The 17284-nt window shown below is 48.1% G+C and overlaps 1 protein-coding gene across 1 annotated transcript in view; it reads right to left on the minus strand.

Moving 5' to 3' along the window:
• The window catches only part of Disc1 (DISC1 scaffold protein), a 159810-nt gene that overhangs the window by 81780 nt on the left and 60746 nt on the right, over positions 1 to 17284 (minus strand). The window contains exon 7 of the mRNA XM_050146906.1: positions 5860 to 5957. Coding sequence (XP_050002863.1) covers positions 5860 to 5957 — 98 coding nt within the window. The remainder of the gene's footprint in view (positions 1 to 5859; positions 5958 to 17284) is intronic.

A 17284-nucleotide genomic window follows, 5' to 3' on the forward strand; every position in this document is an offset into this window, starting at 1 on the left:
ATTAAGAAAGGCAAAACCCCAACTCAGGAACAAGATTGCATTCCGTCTTCTTTTTTTCCCTCTCTGCAAACGAGGTCATAACTCCAGCTAAGTGGCACGGGAGGCAGTTACGAGGCAGGCCGCATGCTCACCCACCATGTTCTAGGGTTGTAAATGCCACGCTTGGTTGCATCAGGGACCAAGTGGCTCGTTAGCTGCAGCATTAGTGTTTAACGACGTGAGGAGCAGAAGCTGCCAGGCACCATGCTCCTTCTTAAAACACCATTGAAAATCCATACGTGTAATTATTACAGCTTCCCATTCGATTCTGACTCCTCTGAAGCCAATGGACTGAACGTTCATGCAGCCTGTAAACCTCAGAGATCTCAAGGCTGCCGTCTATATAACTGGGCTAAAGATCCATGCGTCACACTCTGGGGAGTCTGGACTCCAGCCACTGGTCTGCCACCGCCAGCTAATCTCATGAACTTGCTAGAAGGACGTACCCCACAGCCTTGATGACCCCACCTCTCCACTGAGTGCTTAGTTGCCTTCCCAACCGCCTAACAGTGCTATTACAGGACAGCAAGTCAAAGAGCAAACGTCCATGTGTATGTGTGTGGGGCGGCGGGGTGTTCAAACATAGGATTCAAATGACAGAGCAAGATACTGTATGCTTATGTTCTCACACTACTACGCATGCGCAGAAACCTATCTTAGAACACCAACGTGTTCTAAGTCCGGTTTTCTCGTGTGTGTGTGTGTGTGTGTGTGTGTGTGTGTGTGCGTGCGCGCGCGCGCACGCGCGCGCGCGCGTGGTTTTTTGTTTTTTTTTGGTTTTTTTTTTTTTTTGAGTTAATCTTGTATCCTGCTACGATACTAAAAGTGTGTGTGAGCTGTAGAAGTTCCTTGGTAGAATTTTTGGGGTCGCTTATGTAAACTATCATCAGCAAATAGTGACACTTTGACTTCTTTTTTTCTGATTTGTATCCCCTTGATCTCCTTTTGTTGTCTTATTGCTTTAGCTAGGACCCAAGAACTATATTGAATAGCTATGGAGAGAGTGGACAGCCTTGTCTTGTTCCTAATTTCAGTGGGATCACTGTGAGTTTTTCTCCATTTAGTTTGATGTTGGCTGTTGATTTGCTGTATATTGCCTTTATTATGTTTAGGTATGTTCCTTGTATCCCTGCTCTCTCCAAGACCTTTATCATGAAGGAATGTTGTATTTTGTTGAAAGCTTTTTCAGCATCTAATAAGATGACCATGTGGTTTTATTTTTTAGTTTGTTTATATGGTGGATTACGTTGACAGATTTTTGTATATTTAACTATCCTTGCATCTCTGGAATGAAGCTGATTTATTTGATTATGGTGGATGATTGTTCTAATGTGTTCTTGGATTCAATTTGCCAGTATTTTATTTAGTATCTTTGCATCACTGTTCATGAGTGAGATTGGTCTATAATTCTTTTTCTTAGTAATGTCTTTATGTGGTTTGGGTGTCAGGGTAATTGTAGCCTCATAAAAAGAGTTTGGCAATGTTCCTTCTGTTTCTATTGTGCAGAACAATTTGAGGAGTATTGGTATTATTTTTTCTTTGAAAGTCTTGTAGAATTCTGAGCTGAAACGCTTATCTGTTCTTTTTTTTTGGTTTAATATTTATTTATTATGTATACAATATTCTGTCTGTGTGTATGCTCAAAGGCCAGAAGAGGGCACCAGACCTCACCACAGATGGCTGTGAGCCACCATGTGGTTGCTGGGAATTGAACTCAGGACCTTTGGAAGAGCAGACAATGCTCTTAACCTCTGAGCCATCTCTCCAGCCCTGCTTATCTGTTCTTGATTTAATTTTGGTAAGTGATATTTATCCAGAAAGTTTTCCATTTCCTTTAAGTTTTCCAATTATGTGGAGTACAGGTTTTTGAAATATGACCTGATGATTCTCTGGATCCTCGTGTCTGTTGTTATGCCCCCTTTTCATTTCTGATTTTTTTTTAATTTGGATATTCTCTCTGCCTTTTGGTTAGTTTGGATAAAGATTTGTCTATTTTGTTGATTTTTCTTGAAGAACCAACTCTGTCTCATTGATTCTTTGTATTGTTTTCTTTGTTTCTATTTTGTTGATTTTAGCCCTCAGTTTGATTATTTTCTACCCTCTAGTTCTTTTGGGTGCGTTTGCTTCTTTTTGTTCTAAAGTTTTCAAATGTTCAGTTAATTCACTAGTGTGGGATTTTTCCAGCTTCTTTATATAGGCATTTAGTGGTGTGGAGTTCAGTAGTTCTTAAAATAACCACCATGTTAAAGTGACATTTTCATAATTGGAGCAAGGCCTTGAGTTCTTTTACAATTAATCCATACTCCCATCTCTGCCCTAGCTAACTTCGTTTATTGATGCTCTACTTATAAAATTGTCTTTTCTGGGTGTTTCAGATAAATAGACTCAACACNGAGGAGAGGAGAGGAGAGGAGAGGAGAGGAGAGGAGAGGAGAGGAGGAGGGAAGGGGAAGGAGCGGGAGAGAGAAGGGGGCAGAGGAAGAGAAGAGAGAGAAGGGCGGAGGGAGGTAAAGAAGGAGAGGGAGGAAGAGGTTAAAGAGAGGCTGCAGGCACTCAGCACACCCCTGCCCTTGCAGGCTGGTGTGAGCTCATTTGCTGACTCCTGCCTGAGCGCTCAGCCCTCATAGCCCTGATCTGTTTGCTCCATGGTGCCCTGGGAGGAAAGGCCTTGCTGACCTCCTGTCCCTTCCCTTCGCCCAGTCTTCTCTGGCTTCCTCTTCAGCTTTTATCCCTGTCTCCATCTCTCTACAAGGGTGCCAGCTGTCCTTGAGCAGGGACTCTGACCTGGCCCCGGCACACAGTGGGCAGTCGGTCAGAGGAACCTGCTCAATGTCATTTACTAGAAGACTCTGGAGAAACTAGAGGGGCAGATACTTGCTGAAGAATCCAACTGAAAGACAGACACGTGGCTGTCGAGAAGACTTGGGGGGGTTATCAAGTGTCCCCCAGAATCCACACACACTGACTATGTTTTTCTTTGAGTTTCAGAAACAACAAAACTCTCCAACCTCAGTCTTGCGTCCAAACGCCCTTAGGTTATCTTTACGTCGAGACTAAAAGATCACATTTCTTCCTTATTCATCTGTTACCTTTGTTCAGACTAGTGGTTCACCTACATTTTCCCCTTACCAAAGGCATGCAGCAGTTTCTGTAGGGGGAAAATGGCGGGCATTTGGGGAAGTCCTCAGAGGATGTAACCCCTGAGCACTGTTATTTATTTATTGCCAAAACATATGAAATCCCATTCGGAAACTGGAAGTCATCCGTGCACTTGGGTTGAGAGCCCACAGGAGACAGGGGATTCGATTTCCCCCATGCAATCTACATCTGGAGGGGTGCAGTCAACTGTAAATATTTGGCTTCTCTGAGATCAAACAGAAGCTACCGTCAGAATGAAAGCAGACCTGACCCAGTCCAGAAACCCTCAGCCAGTTCTCCCCCTGGCTGCTGTGGTTTATTTTCCCTCTGTGCCTGGAATCTTCCAACCTCATTCTGTGAAGCTCCCAGCACAGTCGACTCCGAACCAGCCGCCCATCCTCACGCCCAGTCAATCACCTTGAGGCTCTTTCAGGAGTCCTGAGACTTGCGAGGAAGTTAGAACCAAGAGCTAAAAGGAAGATGTCCAGGGCACCTTCCTCTGGTTGTCTCAGTTGGTTCAATGCTCCATGACTGGCCCCACCCACCCTGTGGCCCGCCCATCCTCTCCATCCATCACTGTCATCTTGGGAAGTTCAAAGACTGCCCAGGTAATTCCAGGACACAAGCCAGAGCTCTCGGGTCTCATCTAACCCATGTCTAACATTCCTGATTTTAGTTAAGAGTATCTCTTAATCATAATTAGGTCAGTTTCTCCTTTGCTGAGGAAGCCCATCATTCAAGCTACACTATTAATATGAAATGGCCTTTCTAAATTTTCTGATTAAATTGCGCACTCTTTCAGTCTCTGCTGGATATAATATAATATCTTCCAATCTCTAGATATCCCAATTATTTCCAACTATTTCCATCTCATTTATCCCTTAATTACCTTTGGTTTGGGTAACCCATGAGAGGCAAGAAATGTAATGAGTGTAAGAAGGTTGTATCTCACTCAGAAAATATCAGAGGGTGAGCACTCCCCGGTGTGTGTGTGTGTGTGTGTGTGTGTGTGTGTGTGTGTGTGTGTGTGTTGAGCCAAGCCTCAGGCCTCATGGTCACCTACCAGTCTAGAGGGTTGGGGTTACAGTTACAGTTTAGACACCCCAGGTGACCAGCCAGTTTGTTCACACAGCCTCCTAGGCTCACGCATGTGCAATGTTATACACATACCCACCCCAGAAAAACCTGCAAGTCTTCTTTATTTACAAATAAAATTACCCCCTGAGGAACTCATTAAAGAATGGAAGTTTTGCATTTATATTTTAAAATCTAAGGCACGGATGCCTTAATTTGATAGAAAAGCGAGGTCATTATAAATTGACTATAAATATCTTGGGGATAGGATGTGCAATGGTGTGAACACTTGTGTTCCCCGATTGTGTAAATGCTTGTGTACCCCAAAAGTCCATATGCTGAAATCTTCAGCCACAGTATGATGCTAGCTGGGCTGAGGAGGTGGGGCTCTGGGAAACAATCAATCCTAACGGTAGAACCTTAGGAAAGCATAGGTGTCCTTAGCACAGGGGCCCTGGACGATAGCGGCTCAAAACAAAAACAAAAAAAAAAAAAAAACAAGGGGACCTGGGCTGGATCCACGGAAGCCATGTGAAAAGCTGCACATGGTGACACAAACTCATAATCCCAGAGCTGGAGAAGTAGAGACCAGAGGATCCTTGCAGCTTGCTGGCAGCCAGGGTAGCCTAGTCAGTAAGCTCCAGGCCAGTGAGAGACCCTATGGAAGGAGGTGGATGACGTTCCTAAATATAACATCTATGACTGTCCTCCAGGGGCATGCATACACACACACACACACACACACTGATAATAATATAATAATATGAGACCTCAGAGAGCTCTCCTATCTTTTCCCTCTTTCCGTCATATGAGGAGCTGGCATCTGTGCCTCAGAAGAGGTCCCCACCAGAACCTGGCCATGCCGGCACCTGGCCCTCAGCCCTCCTCAGTGCTGCGTAATCAAAGCACACAAAGACAGAGATTTCCCCCCCCCCCCCCCCAGCATTTAGAAAACGAGAGCATCCTTGAGGTCTCTGATAATGGTCCTTCTAGCCCATCTCTGAGCCAGGCAAAACAGGAAACATAGCTCATTCCTCAGCCCAGGAAGCTCACGATGGATTTCAAGCATTCCAGAGTCCGACGTCTTTTTATAAACATTACTGGTTGCTGACAGGAACCCATCAGATCCTTGACCATAACACCAGATCAAAACAATCCGACGTCAGCTCCGGAAGTAAATAAGGGAAGAAAAAAACAAAACAAAAACAAAACAGAAAAAGGAGCAAACACATCCAACCCTATGGATAACTCATGGCAGCATGAGCATAGTTGTGAGGGGCACGAGCTTCTCAGCACACTTCCCGGTGAGGGCCCAGCTTTCCTATTTGTGTGTGTGTGTTATATGTGTGTATATGTTCGTGTATCTGTAGGCATGTGTGTGGAGGTCAGAGGTCAACTCTGGTGTCTTTCTCAGTTGCTCTCCACATTTTTCGTATTTCACAGAACCCCGCGTACAGCAGAGCTAGCACAATATACACGGATTCATAGCTGTCTCCCACAACATTGCTTCCACCCATGGTCACTCCCCAGCTCGTCTTCCCTGCCACAGCCTGGGAAATAGCTCCACAAAGTCTGTCCTTTAGAGCCCAAGCCTTTGGTGATCTGGACGTGAAATTAGGTTAGAAGAAAATGGGAGGAGGAGTGGGCTTACCTGAGCGGTGATGTCTCTAATGGCCATGTTCAGTGATTTTGTCTTTTCCTGGAGGCTAGAAGAATTAGAACAGAACATAGGTCTTCGTGGAACCAAGGTGGAGCTCTATACATGTAAGACACTACCCATAGGAACCTTCCATCACCTGAGGAACTGAAAAGGATCGAGAAGAAGGTGACACCTGGCTGAGTTGGCACGACCACAGAACCGATGCTGGCGCTGGTTAGGAAGCAGATCCCCTCTCTAAACATGCTTTACTTAGGCTGCCATTAAATCTCTGTCTTCAGGGGTTGGGGAGCTGGCTCCACCAGTACATTGATAGCCATACAAGCATGAGAACCTGGATTTGATTCCCCAAACTCACATAAATAAATTAGGCATGGTGGTAGACATTTGCAGTCCAGCACTAAGGAGACAGAGACAAGAGAATCCCTGTGCTTCACGGTTACCCAGCCTAGCCTATGTGGGGAGTTCCGGGCTGCCGAGATCACTAGATGATCTACCTTTTTATTTGCTTGCTTGTTTTTCTTTTTGACAGGGTTTCAGGAAGGTGAAGCTAACCTTAAACTCACAGTACGGTGCAGGATGACCTTGAAATCGCGATCCTCGCGTCTCTGTGTCCTGGGTGCCGGGATCACAAGAGTGCAGCATGACATAAGCTTTTGTGGAGCTAGGGTCAAACTCAGGGCTTGCTGCATGCTATGCGGGCATCCTGCCAACTGAGCTACAGCCCTAGCCCATCAGCTGGTACCCTCTTAACCAGTGACTTTCCACATACAGAACCTTTGAGCACTTACAGCACAACGGGCTGTGCTGATGTATTTATTGCGTTGTTATATATATATATATATAACAGCACAGTACATATTCCCTAACACACCAAAAACAACTAGCTCCTGAACTTACATATTAAAACAGACAGCAGGCTCTCTTCCCAGGTCTAAAGCTAAGCTGGCCTCAAGCACCTTCACCAAATGTCACAGGTCCCCAGTGGAAAGCGGGTCAGATTCCACCTTTTCGCGGGTGGGCTCAGCTTGTTGCTCTGGGCTCTGCTCTAGCCTTATCCTAGCAGGAAAATGAGCTTCAACTCAGATATCTCTGTGAGAGGAGGATGTAGTGATGCGGATAATTGAATGTATTGTTTTATATCGGATTTGATTTATATTTAATTTATTTAATTTATGCTATATTACTTTTTTCAGTAGATTTATTCTCCTAATTATGTGCTGCTCAGGCTAATATGAACATTAGTTGTATCCCCGGGGGATACACAGAGTGGAAGCAATGTTGGGGACAGCTATGAATCCGTGTACATTGCGCTAGCCATTTCCAAGCTATTTTTCGCATTTCACAGAACCCAGCCTACAACAGAGGTAGCAGAGGGTCTGTGCTAACAGGACAGGGGTGTCTGAAGTACAGAGAACCATGCTAACTCCACCCACAGGTGGCGCTGCTGACACCACACTACAGTCCCCAGGAGCACGGATACCCACTGGAACTACATTATACCAGTTACACATCGACGAGAGTTCCATGTTTGTCGGAGCAGAGTTTGTCACTGTGTTTCACTAAGATGACACACTGATCAAGACAAATAAGAACCATCCCCTCAGATCCGGTGTGGTGATTCATGCCTGTGATCCCAGCACCTGGAAGGTGGGGGGGGGGGGAAGGAGGATCAGGAGTTCAAGGTCATCCTTGGTTCCCAGCACATTCAAGGCCTGTCTGGGCCAGGTGAGGTATGGTCTCAATAAACAAACAGACCGTGAGCTGCCCCTTCAGATCAAAGGGTGCTGCACTGGGATTCAGAAGTCATCTACCCAGATGACCCGTTTACAGAAACTAACCCCTTCATTCACAACTGTTGATGTGGGATGTCCTTCTGTATGCTGTGAATGTTTCATTACCACATAAAGAAGCTGCTTTGGCCTATGGCAAAGCAGAATATAGCCAGGTGGGCAATCCAAACAGATATAGGGAGAAAGAAGGCAGAGTCAGGGAAATGCCAGCAGATGCTAAAGAAGCCATGAGCTCATGAAAAAATAAGGAATAATAGAAATGGGTTAATTTAAGTTGTAAGAGCTAGTTAATAATAAGCCTAAGCCAATAGGTCAAACAGTATGTAATTAATATTAAGCCTCAGAGTGGTTATTCAAGAACTGGTGAGCAGGAGAGAAACTTCCGGTTACAGACTGTCCTAGAAATGACAGAGTCTGGGCTGGGAGACGTCTTGGCTAGTGAAGAGCTTGGCACACAAGCATGAGAGTCTGAGTTTCGCACACAGAACCAGGTATTTACAAAAGCCATGGGGTGGGAAGATGATTCAGCATTTAGGAGCATTGGTTACTCTTCCAAAAGACCCAGGTTCAATTCCTAGCATCCACATGGTAGCTTACAGCTGTTTGTAAATCCAGATTCAGGGTATTTGACACCTTCTTTTTAGCCTTCTGGACACTGCATGTATGTTGTGCATAAACATACATGAAGGCAAAACACCCATACTCATAAAGTAAAAGGAAAAGAAAATATCTTTTAAAGCTTGGTGTGGTGTTATATGCTTCAGGTTTAGTGAGGGGCCTAGGCTCCTACAAGAATGTAGAGAGCTACTGTGGAAAACACCTGAGGTTGGCCTCTGTCCTACACACACGCTCACGCGCATGCACGCACACACACACACATACACACACACACACGCAATCATGCAGACATGAAGAAGAAGAAGAAGAAGAAGAAGAAGAGGAGGAGGAGGAGGAGGAGGAGGAGGAGGAGGAGGAGGAGGAGGAGGAGGAGGAGGAGGAGGAGGAGGAGGAGGACGAGGAGGAGGAGGAGGAGGAGGAGGAGGAGGAGGAGGAGGAGGAGGAGGGTGAGGGAGGGGAAAGGTGAGAGGGAGGGGACAGGGAACTTCCTACGCAGATGCAGGGCAGAAGGTCTGCAAGTCAGAGGCCCTCAGACATCTTGATCCTAGACTTTAGCCTCCACTCCCGTACAGTGACAGCTGCCAAGTCTTCCCATCTCTGGAAGCCCAAGTGAACTCACACACACAGGATCCTCAGTCTCCACTAAGATTGACCATGTGTGTTGTGTTATTCAGGACCTGCACGCTGGTTTGTCCAGGGGGAAAAGAGGAAGGGAGAGAGGGGCAGAGGGAAGGAAAGAGGAAGGGATGGAAAGGGATGAAGAGAAGAGGAAGGCAGGAGGAAGAAAGAAGAAAGGGAGGCTGGGAGAGTTGTCTGTTAGTGCAGGGGTCCTACCCCAGACCCTGCCGCCCTAGCACACAGCTTTATCCCCAGAACTGCCTGTGTGGAAGTCTGACTTTTGTACAAAGCTACAGGACGGACTGTCCTTGTCCCCAGTCTTCTCTGTCTCCTTTCTCTCCCAGGGCCCCAATCCCACGACCTTCCTTGTTTAGCAAAACTTAGTTTAAGAATGACAGACAGTTCCCAAAGCAAACAAGAGATGGCAGAAAGGGCACAGTGACAGCTGCGACAAGCATGGGGGCTACTTGGGTCTTCAGCCGAACAGAAAACGGGACTCCGTTGACATTAACAACCTTGCCAATCGCTGCTTAGTCCTTTGGCCTTCCAGAGAGGACAAGTGGGTCGGACGGTGACAAGGACACTGCTGTCAAAATGAGGCTTTATCCACTTGGCCTTTTCCCTCCTGAAACCCTTATGTCCTCACTGATAATGTCACACAGCATCAGTAGGACGCCTGGGGCACAGAGGACAGAAGTGCCCGGAATTCCTCCAGACTTGGGAGAGCTCACTGAGGCAAGACGGGGTGCGAAAAATGCATCAGGACTGTTCCTTTCAGCCTTGTCAGGTCTGGCTAGCTGAGGCCTGTGCTCCTGGGACAGGCAGTGTAGTGCAGTGCACAGAGATGCATGCCAAGAGGCAGGTGTCCAGTGCCCACATGCCAGCTTCGGTGAGCACGCCCCCTCTTCTATCCACTTGGAGGACGGGGCTGAGAGCCGGGTAGTAAGGCAGACAGGGACAGGTACATCTGGACTCCCAGAAGAGGATAAAGCTGTCTCCAGAAAGGTCTCCTAACACATCACCCAGATACCCAGCATGCGTGTATGGCAGCAAACAAGACTCCATAGGAATCTGACGACAATCAGGAGCAGACACTTTAACTAGAGAGAAATATTCCAGCGGATGTCTGCTTTGCTGCCTAGCAAAGGAGAAGAAAGAAAAGGATCAGGGTGCACATGCACACATTATAGGCACTCATGCATACACATGCACACACATGTGTACACACATGGACAAATGAATACATAGACATATGAACATTACATCCACACATGTACACACATACACATGTACAAACAAATATATAAAGATATATAAACATAGGTACAAATGTATGAATATAGCCATAGGTGCCATAGACACATCCACACCGTCTCTCTGTGCCCGTCCTCACTGGTAAACTGGCATATCTCAGGCACAGCTTGCATCTATATCCACTTCCACCAAAACTGAAGTTTTATTTGCTTTGTTAGTGTATAAGGGTGGTGTGTGTATAGTGTTCACATATGGGCACATGTGTGCAGATGCCTGTAAGGCCAGAGGCTGACATTAAATGTCTTTCTCAATCATTGTTTACCTCATGTTTTGAGACAGAATCTCACATTGACCCTAAAGAACCCCAACTTGGCTAGGCCAGTTGGCCAGTGGGCCCCTTAGAATCTCCCCTCTGCCTATCCATGACTGGGATAACAGGTGCACACTTTAACATGAGTGCTAGGGATCTGAACTCAGGTCTTCATGTTTGCACTCAAGCACTTTCCTGACTGAGCCCCTCACACTTCATCCTCCACAGTTAGCTGAATGTTTATTTGGCTTTTGCAGACCCTCCAGGGGCCAGTTCAACCAGGTCTTTCTCTTTCTCCGACACCTTGGATGCACAGGGTTACATTAAAATTCTTCCCTCTCGTTTCCCATCATTATCACCCTGAGAAATGTTTAGCTGTTGATTTAAGAGGCTGGCCTGAACTTGTCTTCAAGCTTTGATCTGAAGCGCTGGGGCAGTGTGGAGTCCAGGGAATTAGCCAGCAGAAAGCCAGGCATCTCTGCTGGGGCGGAGAGGTCCTTAGACGTCACTCTGAAGATCCCAGGCTTGAAAGGGCACTTCTGTGGCCGCTGGTTGCCCATCAGTTGGGATACCTTGGAGCCAGACAACTTCCGGATCCCTTCCGTTGCTGTCGGGCCGTCTGGTCTCACGTGCATTGGTTCTCATTCGGTTAGCCGGTTTTATCTTTACTTCTCCTTCCCTAACTCCCTGCTCATTTGAGAAAGCTGAGGAACCTTTAGGAGGTGGCGCCATGCAGAAGGGTAGGCTCTCGGGGTTATATAGCCTCACCCTGTTCTTACTCTCATTCTCAGCCTCCTGTGTGCAGCTGGGACGTGACGGGCCAGCTTCCTGCTCCTTCCTGATGCCCACCTTCCCTGCCATGCTGACCTCCATCCCTCTGGGATCATAAGCTAACGCGCCCTCATTTTCCTCTGAGCCGCTTTTGTTACGGCATCTGTCACGGCAGCGGGAAAGTCATCACAACGGTTCCCAGCGCCGCGCGTTCTCCCTCGCGGGAGTCACGCATTTCTCGGCACTAAGGTCACCACTTCATGGCAGGTATGTGCCTACCTCGTGAGTTCTTAGAAAGCAAGGTGTCCGAGAAAATGACAGAGGAAGACAGGAGGGAGACGGGGGAGGGAGGGGAGGAGGAAGAGAGAGGAGGGTTGGGAGGACAGAGAGTCTCATCGAACATAGTCTTGGCATGGAGAAACCTCATCTTCCTCCGGGTGAGGTCAGATGCTTTCACAGTCCAGAGGTCATTGTCCTTGACAAACCAGTCAGCTGGGAGGCAGGGGCAGAGAATCCGAAGAGAGCCCAGAAGTGAAGGTCAAACAACACCCGCCACCCCCAGAAATGGGGCACAGATTGGAGATGGTCTCTTGGCGGAGGGCTGCCTTGGCATACTACCCAATTTGACAAGTAGGTGGCCCTGCCACCATCCCTTGGGGACAGCAATGGGGCATGTTCCTGCATTGGCAGTTTCCACACACCCTTCTCAGGGATTCTCTGCCACACCTCCCTGATTCAGAGGTTGTCTTCCAACGCCAGCCTTGCTGCCACCCTGGGTCTCCCCACTCTGATAGGATATGAATTTGAGGAACAGAAGATGGCCAATTCTGTTTCCAGTCAGTTGTGACCTGCTGACTTTGACGAATTTGAATCTCACTTGCAAGAAGCCCTAGCCCAGTGTGATGGGGACGCCAAGGTGCCCTGTGCAGCACCCACCCCCAGATCACTGTCTCACCTCAGAGTCTCTGGGCCATCAGCTAAGGAGGAAAGAGCCACAGCAGGCCTGGCCTCTGCCTTCCCAGCCCAGCTGTGCTATGGAAGCGTCCAAACCCCCACAAGCGAAACCCAGCCAGGTTTCTGATAAGCGGGGATTGGAGTGTTTCACAGTTTGCGCCAACAGTTTGTAAAAAGATGCGACATGTTTCTTCCAAATGCACAGCTAGACGGGTCATCCGTGAGCTGCCAGAATGCATTTCACACGGAGCACACAAAGTCCCGGCAGCTGAATGGCGAAGAACTCAGCCACAGACCAACGTCAGCAGTCAGGCATCCCTGCAGAATGCCAGAAAGCCTCGCACCAGCCTGCTGCTGTTGTTATTACTACGATTACCCTCGTCTCGATGTACAGGGAGCCAGATGCACGCTAGACAAGGTCCCAGGCTGCCCTCCCCTGGAGCGTGAAGCACAGCCAGGGAGGTACAGCTGGCGGCACTGGAGAGCAATGAGCTCGAATCACCACACCCCTCCTCCCCATTCCTAGTAGGCAGAACACGCATGCACAGATGCAGCCCCCAGAAAACGGGAAACTGTCACCTCAGGCTTTGATCCCCTTTTCTTCGCCATCCCTGTCCCCCTGCACATCCCAGCCCCATTACCAACAGAGTTAAGGGAGCCAGCCTGGGATGGAACAAATGTCAGGTTCCTTCCAGACACCTGCATCAGAGGAGGTATGAGGAGCAAAGGCAAGTGCAGAGGCTGGAGAGATGAGTCTGGGGGGATGGGGGATTAGGGACCCCTGCTTCTCTCGCAGGCATCGAGGTCCCTTCCCAGTGGCTCACAACTGCCTGCAACTCCAGTCCCAAGAATCCAATACCCTCTTCTGTGGGCACCAGGCACACATGTGGCACAGGATATATGTGCAGGCAAAACAGTCATACAGATAAAATAAATTAAATGCATCTTTAAAAAATTGTAAGACACCTCTGAGCTTGTTTTTAAGCCCAGGGTTGAGATGTCAAGTAACACCCTAGCTCTTTTTAAATTTAACTTTTACTTAGCACATGGTATTTTCATGCATGCCTAGCATTGGTCGTTCCTCCCCACCCTGGTTTGTTCCTCGTGATTCTTCCATCTTCTAAATGAACTTGCAGGGATGACGATACTCCAAGGAGACCTTCATGTGTCTTCCTTTGGCCATCAGATTTTGGCTATCCACAGTCTCACACTGGATAAGGAGAAAGTTGAAGCCAGTCAGAGGTGTCCCCTAGAAAGATGTCACGTGGTTCTGACAACCTGTCAGACCACCCACAGGACAGGCTGGAGCTGAGAACCAACAGGGCAGTGATGGGCAGGACCACACGGTGACCAGTGCTGCTTAGCTACGCACACTCTTGCCCTGTCAGGACCCTGACAATGAACTTGAGGGGTCACTGCACTTCCCTGTTCCTCTTCCCAGCAGGACCACATCGACCAAACCCCTCTCCCTGCTTTCGTTATTATCTGTCTCTCTAACTGCCCTACTGAGGACCGGTGCTCAGCTGCCAAGGCCCACACCCTGACCCTAACAATTCCAGTAAGCTTCTCCCCGTCCCTGCCCCCTTCCACTCCCAACCCCTCCTTCCATTTCCATCCCGTTAAGTTTGGGTGAGGGGCTGACAGGGTCCTGCCAGTCCACAGCAGTCTCTTTTCAAGACTGCACTGAAGGAAACGGCATGCCCCCCAACCAAGATCCCTTGAATCTGCAATCCCCTATCGAACTCCCCAGTGCCTGATTCCTGGAGAATGGCAGGTGTCATAAATCTTATTTCCCCAAAGGAAGTCTACAGGGCTAAGTTATCAGACTCCAGGATATTGGAGAGCCAAAGGTGCCACATGCTACCCGATAACACCCATTAATGAAATATACTCCTGCCCCTAGCATTCCTGGGCTCACCCATTCCTTCCTGGAATGCAGGACCCCCTCCCTCCCGCTGCCACCCAGGAATTAGCTGCTGCCTGGCTGTGGGTCTGTGCTGTAGATTGTGTGATACTCCTCGCCTTCTTCTGAGACCCACAGAAGGGCACGCATGCTGCCCCATGGGCCCAGGCTCTCCTCCAAGCCCCTGCCATGCTGCCATCTGCCTAGGTCTAACGGATCAATGACCCTAAGGGAGAATCGCCTTCCCTGTGTCACCTAGACTTCATCGCCCTCTCCACACCCGTTCCTGAAAGCCCCTTTCCAGTGTCCTGACCTCTGCCCACTCACTCCCACATAAATATGCATATCTGAAAATTAGAAGTTAGAATCCACGTGTAAGAGAGAACACGTGGGGTTTGTCTTTCCGGAGCATCATGTGATGTAATGTCTTCCAGTTCTTTCCATTTCCCTACACATTTGACATTTCCATTTTTCTTTACAGCCAAATAAAACCCCATTGTCTATGTGCCACTCCTCAGCCGGTGGACACTCGGGCTTAGTCCTTCCTTGCCCCAGCTTCTGTCAACAGCGGCCATGGTCACGGACGGGCAAGTATCTCTGTGGGAGGAGGTGGTCTTTGGTTAGATGCCTAGGAGTGACATAGCGAGGTTACTTGGGCTTCTATATTTAGTGTCTTGAGAAGCCTCCACGCTGATTTCCACATCAGCTGTTCCATTTTGCTCTTCCTCCAGTAGCGAACGCGGGCTCTGTTTTCTCCACAACCTCATCAGCATCGGTCGCCATCTGTCCGCAATGAGCCTGGTATTTTACATGGCTTCTGTGTTTCTGTGTCCTGTAAACTTCCTGGCTGCTGACTGACTTCCTGGCCATCGTCCTGGTGCTTTCGGGTACTGGCCACCAATGGACGGTTTCTTAGAGGTGAGGTCTCCCTTGGGTTGCCCTGCTCTGGTTGGTGACCTCATACCTATGTGTACATAGGCAGAAGTTACTGGATTTAGTGAATTATTAAAAAAGGACATGAAGAAGACATTGGAAGGGGCCCAGGAGGAGCTGGAGGGGACAAGTCAAGGGTAGATATGATCAAAATGCATTGCATACATTATGAAATTCTCAAAGTGTATATACATTAAATATATATATTTGAGACAGGGTTTCTCTGTAGCTTTGGAGCCTGTCCTGGAACTAGCTCTTGTAGACCAGGCTGGGCTCAAACTTACAGAGATCTGTCTATCTGTCTGCCTCTGCCTCCTGAGTGCTGGGATTAAAGCCACGGGGCTCAAAGAATATCTTTTAAAGCACTAGATGCCATCAGGCCTTGGTCAGCCTTTGCCAGCAGAAGTCCCCTGAGTAGCAGTCTCAGGATGCCCCGTTCTTAAGGAGTTCCCATGTAAGATGCGACCTGGTTCATCCATGGAAGGACCCTCTCCATGGTTACCCTTGTTTGATGCCAGGAAGCACCTTGAGTCTGCAGCTGACTTCCATCAATGCTGTCAAGTTTGTGGGTGGTAACAGCTGCTGTGTTGTTCTAGCCATGTGTGGTGATGAACCCCAGAACTCATGAGGTGGAAAGGGGAGGATTGCCTCAAGTTTGAGGCTAGCTGAGACTAGAAAGTCCCCCCAAATAGTGCCATTTATCAGTCCCCAAGTCAGCCAGGAACCCCAGGATGAGGATCCCCCCAGGCATGGAGCAGAGTGACCCAGAAGAGTCCTGAGCCCCGATAGACACCCCTGTCTGTGCACAGGCACCTCTTTCCCGCGTGTGTAAGTGTGTCTTCCCTGCGTCTCCAACACGAGATTTAAACCCCTGAAGAGCAACAGGGAGATAAGACCACAGAGAAGGCAGAAACAGGAGGGTTCCAAGTTCAAGGCTAGCCTGAGCTACACAGAGAACTAGAAGTCAGCCTGAGGTACATAGTGAGGCCCTGTCTCATAAATAAACAAACAAACAAATAACAACCTAGTAGATGTGCATGTGTGTATTTCACAAGCTCTCCACAAGGTAAAACACGGAAAAGACCCACGTTGTGATAGCTGAGACCCAAGTTTGAGAAAGCAAGAATGGCGGTCTGTTTTTCTCTCCTTCTAACGCTTTGGGCAAATTATCCATTTTTTTAATTATTAACTTTCTTAAATTTCCTTTCCCTATCTGTAAAACAGCATAATAGATGCAACCCACAAGGTGACAACACTCTGCCCAGCACCGGGCATTGCTGATGGCTTAGCCAGCAACAGCAACAACACAAGCTCACTCATCCCTATGGCCCTGATAAAAACTCACTCATCCCGATGGCCCTGATAAAAACTCTGCCCTCTTGGTTTGTGTGTTCCTTTGTTTGGATTTGATTTTTGTTTTGTTTTGTTTTTGGTTGATTTTGGTTTTTTGGTTTAGGAGTTTTTAATTTGTTCGTTTGTGTGTGTGTGTGTGTGTGAGAGAGAGAGAGAGAGAGAGAGAGAGACAGAGACAGAGACAGAGAGACAGAGAGAGACAGAGAGACAGACAGAGAGAGAGATAGACAGAGAGAGACAGACAGAGAGAGACAGAGACAGAGAGAGAGACAGACAGAGAAAGAGATCTTCCTCAATCACAGTTTATCTCATTTTTATAATATAGGATCATTGAACCTAGAGCTCACCAATTCAGCTAAACTGGCTGGCCAGCAAGCCTTAGGGATCCTCCTGAGTCTGCACCCCCAGAAATGGGGTTACATTACACCCAGATTTCTATGTGGGTTCTGGGGATCCAAGATCAGGTCCTTACGCTTGGGTGGTAAATATTTCTGTAACTGAACATCTCCCCAGCCCAGGTAATACTCTTCCAATGTCATGTCCTATCCCCCAGGTCACACTTGCCCTTCAATGCCATGCCCTGTCCCCCAGGTCACAACTCTTCCAATGTCGCACCCTATCTCTTAGAAGTGGAATCTGTCTCTCTCCAGAGAATTGTCTTCAGCAAAAGCCAATGTCAAAAATCTCTCTTCAATTGACCCCAAAGGTGTGAGGGAGGGGGGAAGGAAAACCAAGCCAGCCCCTTGGAATGATAGAAACTACCTATTGGAGAGGGGGCAGTGCTGGCAGCTGGGGATTGGGTGGACTGGGTGCTAACTCCCAGTGCTCAGAACAGAGTCCCGCCCCAGCAGTGAAGAATCTTATGTCAA

This window comes from Alexandromys fortis, unplaced genomic scaffold, assembly GCF_014885135.2.
Source record: "Alexandromys fortis isolate MF-2015 unplaced genomic scaffold, M_Fortis_MF-2015_v1.1 scaffold_12, whole genome shotgun sequence".
Taxonomy (NCBI): domain Eukaryota; kingdom Metazoa; phylum Chordata; class Mammalia; order Rodentia; family Cricetidae; genus Alexandromys; species Alexandromys fortis.